At 33.2% G+C, this 5,697-nt stretch overlaps 1 protein-coding gene across 1 annotated transcript; it reads right to left on the minus strand.

The window, feature by feature from the left end:
* Positions 1-341: 341 nt before the first annotated feature.
* Positions 342-2,707, minus strand: LOC148627831 (neuropeptide receptor npr-1-like). The gene is made up of 2 exons (XM_088579741.1): positions 2,641-2,707; positions 342-1,718 (listed from the first exon to the last, which is right to left on the minus strand). Coding segments are annotated over exons 1-2 (1,125 nt in total). The 5' UTR covers positions 2,643-2,707; the 3' UTR covers positions 342-595.
* Between the last annotated feature and the right edge of the window lie 2,990 nt (positions 2,708-5,697).

Raw genomic sequence — 5,697 nt, forward strand, 5'->3', positions numbered from 1 at the left:
CGGGGGTTCATAGAAATTGTCAAGTTTGTCAAAAGTAGAATAAAAGTTGTCTCCTTTTTACATATCTCTCTATTTTTTTGACATACCAACTTAGTATTGCATTTTCATTCCCAATCAAATTACCCCAAACCTATGTATTGTGTTCCAGTTCTGAATTTTTTTTGTTTACAAGATATTAAGACAAGCGGACGGACAAAAAATGCAATTTCAAATTCCAAAACATCTGTTTTTCGGTTATATCAAAAACTTCTCGTAGCAAGTATCGGAAAACGGTTACCAACTAATGGTAAGCCAAATCTACACTCAAATGATCGCACTTCTTGTCAAATAATTCACGTGTCTTTGAATTAATACAACTCTCTTTAATGAGTAGAAATAGTTTAAAGAGAGGTCTAAAGATGTTGTACCGCATGTTTTAGCTTATTGATGAACCGATATCACATTACAAGGTAGTAAACCACCTATATTTTCAGAGCTATTAGTCATACATAGTCTTTGAGATAGCATCCGAGAGCCCATAGAAGTGACATTAATAGTATGTAGCCTTATCATCATTATGGTATTTTATTGTGATGCGTGATAACTAAAGAATAAGTTAATGCTCGTCTTGAATGCGCTTTATACACCTTTGATAAATGGAAATGCATTCAGATCGGAAACGTGCGTCCATAAAACTGAAAACGACGGGATTTGCCGCATTATTGATGAATATAGACCTTAAAAGTAAAGCAGTGGTTGATCCGTCTATCGTCTTGTATAATGTTGGGTTTGTAACTTGCACTATTACCGTAGAAATGAAAACTAAATACCCAACGTACGAAACACCCGTCGCGACCATCAGTGTGATAGTCAATCGTCTGCCTCTGTCGTAAATACCACCATCTTCTTTTGTGTTAGTTGCTTCATCTGCAGATTCCGAATTTACTTCGCTTTTGATTTGAGAATCACCAGATTCAAGGGCTGTTGAAGAGCTCTCAAGAAGAAGTGTGTTTTTTCGTCGTTCTTTCTCTTTCCTTTTTTGAGATAAGATAATGAAAAGAATTTTGATATAGGTGATAAACATTGCAATAAAGCCTATTGAACTGGCCAAAATGACAACAGCTTCATACGCCACAAACACTGGTATTGTCTTGAACTCTTCAAGAGCAGCACAGTCGCATGCAGTAAGGTTAGTGTGATTTGGAATTGCTTTCTTGTTGACTCCGTAAACGACTAGAGCCGGAGTTGACAGTGCACAAAACACCACAAATACGATAAAAGATATCTTGTGAAACCATGCAGAAGATTTTTCGGTATACCTGGTACTACTTCGTCTAGTTATATAATTCCTTTCAACAGCTATTGTGGCCAGGAAACCAGCGGAAGTAAACGAGCCCGCTTGGCCTATGTATCTGAAAAGTTTACATGATGCTGTTGACGAAAACGTATAATCATATCTTATATCAAAAATTTCAAATGGAATGCAAAAAACACACGCGGAAAGGTCTACAGCAGAAAGCCATAGTATAAATACACGTACAGCTATTTTCTTCATTTCTGGAGAAAAGCCATAAATAATGAGTGTATGTATATTTCCTAAGGTGCCTACTGCAGACAAAATTGTCAAAAATATAACCACAGGAATACCCGTTGCTCTAAATTTCTCGTATTCGAGATCTTCTAGACGTTCCAAGACAGTAGTATTGTCACCAAAGGACGTACAGCTGATATACCCCATCCTGTAAAAAACATAGTTCTGACCAGGAAGGAATAATTTAATTAAATTACTTGGTTCTCAGGACCACCTTTTTAAGCAATGTTAAAAGCGTCATAATTACTCCTGGGAGGCAGTGAAAAGGTGAAAATAAGTGCCTCCCTCCCTAATTTGTCTTCTTGAAAAATGACATACATGTAAGTTCTTAGAAATTAACTTTAAGTGACCTCTTTCTAAGGACACTTTATTGCTGAAATACACATGACTGCATTCAACCGCTCTTTACACAAGTAGTAGCACTGAAACAGTTGATTTTATTGGTTATATAAGAATTGAAGTTTGCGTGAATATTTTCCTCTTGTATTGTATCTATTTTTTAATGAAAGATTTTTTTTCGCCGACCTGAGTCTTCGAAATCTGGTTTCTAATGTGCCATGAAATCCCCTTTTTTGGTCACTTGCTTTTATAGGATATTCAAGTTGTTTAATTCATAGGATCGTAGGTATTGTGAGCGTGCTTTATTAAACGTAAGTTCTTTCATTATAATTAAAGATTTAAATAGAGGGGTTTTCTTGATGGAAAAAGAAATGTTGAGTAGTATTTTGAATTGTTTTTGTTTGTTTTTGTTGGTTACTGTTACAGTAAGTGTCCCTTTTAAGCATTTATACATTTAAGTTTCAGTCAATTGACGCCGTTTTTATTCGGAAATTACCAGGTGCAAAAGTTTGCATGTATGTGAAATTATATATCTCGTTCTTTGCGCCCATGCCATGTATTGATTCATATTTGTTTGTTTGTTTTTTGTTTGTTTTTTTTGTTTGTTTGTTTTTTTTTTTTTTGGCACATTATTTTTTTCTCTTTAGTTTGAATAGTAGACACATGTTTTTACTAGGATGTGTTTTTCATTATTTGATGGAGAAGAAAACAAGATTTAAGAATGAACTTACATTCAACTGGTGTCTGACGATGACTGAATAATGTAAAAGGAGAAATCGCAATTTTAACTGATTGAATGATTGATAATAACATCATATCGATGACTATTTTTACATATATATATATATGCGATGAGATAATGCAATACGAGGAAACGAAACTATGTTGCTGAATTTGGCTGATTAAAATCTTTTCTATGAATTAAATTTCAATCTTATCAGCAACATACAAATAATTCCCGCTAAAGCAATTCCCTGTCCCTTTTTGCTCAGCAAAGAAACTTTAGGAGAGAAAGGTTGTGCAAGCCTTTTCTAGATTCCTCTTTCAAAAGTGACTTTTCTCCAGAGTTCCACGTTTGCTGTTTTCAAAAAGTAAATATATTTTCACTCTTTACATTAGAACTGTTGAAATTAAGAAAATAATTGATATCGTAAATTATATTTTTATAAATTTTTGGCGCAAACTAAGTTAAAAATTTCGTAAAAATGTTAATGTACGGGGTATCATCAAGCTATTTTTAGGGGAAATAGTCGACGACTGCAAAACAGTTAAACTAAATTCAGTCGAAAGATGATGAATTCGTGCTCGTTCGGATACCTGTTCTCATTGATTTTGTGCTTCTCTGCTTGGGTAGTGTTGTTCGATAGTTTTGGTCACTGAAATTTACTGAAAATATTTAATTCAGTATATCTACAAAATATCAAGAAGATATTTTTGGTAGATCTAAATAGTAGGATTTGTTTTTAATACACTTATGTTTTTCAGTTAGATATTCAGTTTGACATTGGCTCTTGTAGTTAGTATTGGGAATTTATAAGACTTTTTCCGTATCGGATAAATCATTGGAGATTGAAGTGATACGATTCTCCGAAAACTACTTAAGACCGGCGGATGTTTTGTATCCATTTTTATATTGTACACTTATAAGTTCCTTCCCTTCTACTAAAAATTTTTAAAAATAACTTGAATATTGACAGTTATTTGCTACGATTATTAAAAAAGTTACTTGTCTGACCACCCACATGCTTGAACAACTTTGAAGAAAACTGTAAATTTAAATGCAAATTTATTAAGTCATTAAAGCACTTTGGTGGTATGATCAGCAAGTAACGCAAGCAATCGTTGAAATTGAAGAATCATTGTTTACTTCCATCTTTTTGGCCCAATATTGGCCTGAAATATCTCCAACTGAACAGTTTTTTAAATTTTTTATTTGTAAGTTACTTTTCTTGGTTGAAGTGCTTGTGGAGTTGAATCAGTTGCCTGATGCATAATCCGCCAACTATAAGCAAGGTAAATATTCCAAGAAACCGCCGTTGGCATTAAATCATACTGCTTCTATATCTTGTATGCGGGTAAAGCAAGTTCTCAACTCACTCTTGACGGGTGACACGCATTCAAATAACATCAGCCTACATATATATTTCCGTCACGTTGCTTGCATATTTCAAGGCAAGCTTCTTCCCGAATTATATATTGTCTTTTTTTCGCATTTTACAGACTTGCATTGGTATGGCCTTACTCTCACAAAAGTGTGTGTGTTTAGTTTTTTGCTTTCCTTTTTTTATTTCATCCTGTTCACATTTTATATCTTTTTAAATACTTCTGCAAATTTGGGTGTAGAGGAACATCTGTCCGTTCATTCGTCTGCCAATATCTGTTGAAACAACACAACTTTTCTTAACCACTCAATTGTATGCGATTAAATTTTATTAAAAGAAAGATTATTTTGTCTGTTTTGTTGGACTTTACCCTTTTCACTATAATGAAGAATGATTGAGAAAATTTTCGATTTCAAATGTCGGCTTCCAATGGATGGATTTGTAGATTGGCACGACAACTCGTGCAACTTAATGTTTAAAAAATCTTCTCGTCTGAAGCCGCTTTAATAGTATATAATTTCCTAACTGATATTTGTATTTTTTTTTTTTTTTTGCAAATATCTGCAAAAACAACAGCGACAATAAAAAGACGTTGGGTGTAGACACATTCTGACCGAGGTCAAAGTGTTAAGCATGGTGTAGTCGAACCTTGCAGATATTACTGTGAATATCTGTTGACCTACGTTGGATTTATTGCCTTTTAGCTATTTTACTATTTTTATTTTTAAAGATCAACTTCTTTAAAACCAAATATGCCAATGTTTTACAATTTTATAGGATTGTTGACCTCAAATATTTCTACAAGTAATTCATATTTTGTGTTGTTCTGATGGCTCAGCAACTTAAAGTTTCCATCGAAACCTTATAAGGAAATAGAAATAGTTATAAAGAGGGTTACTTCTACACGTGATAATGTTTTGGTTCGGCTTTAATAAACAAGATGGCCGCCAAAGGCTTTCTAAGCTTCTGATTGGCAAATTTTCACGGATCTCCTCTTCTGAAAGCAAATGTTTATGAACTTGATATTGTTGACCTCAAAATATTCTACTAATGTTTTCTTTACTTTTTTTTTTGCGGCTCTGTGCCTAACATGAATGAGGTAAGTAAAGTACCTCTCTGAGTAATAAATCTCCAGGCGAGCAATTCAGGCTATTTAGAGCCTCTAGTTTAAGACATTTGTGAGTTCTAGGACTATAATAAGAGCTAATACTTGCACAAAAACTAAATTCAAATTTATTTGATAAGACATTACAGTTTTGATGAGGAGAGTTATTATTTTTACCTGATTTGTGTTTATTGCATTAGCATGGACTTGGTATTTAGTATCGGGCGAAACAAATGTTTGGAAAATAAATTGTTGGTATAGTGAAAGAAATTCTGGAATTTTTAAACAGTTTCCCTCTATATTACCTCTGCATCATTGATATCACAGCAACGTATTGGGTAGATTTGTTCTTCATTATGAAATTCTGGTGTTCATTTTAATAATATGAATGATAATATCAATGATCTTTGATCATGATTTCAATTCTATGTAGGTAGTGGTAATATTTAAGTTATTGGAGGCAAGTTCCATCTTTCAAGTTTGTTGTTTTTCCATCTTAAAATTTATAAATATTAGGGATTATCATTGTTAACTTGATGTATTTTTGTTGGGATAAGCACTCATTACTGACATTTTCTAAA

Source organism: Perna viridis, chromosome 1 (genome assembly GCF_037379345.1).
Source record: "Perna viridis isolate PV_CMFRI_1.1 ecotype Kerala chromosome 1, ASM3737934v1, whole genome shotgun sequence".
Lineage (NCBI taxonomy): Eukaryota > Metazoa > Mollusca > Bivalvia > Mytilida > Mytilidae > Perna > Perna viridis.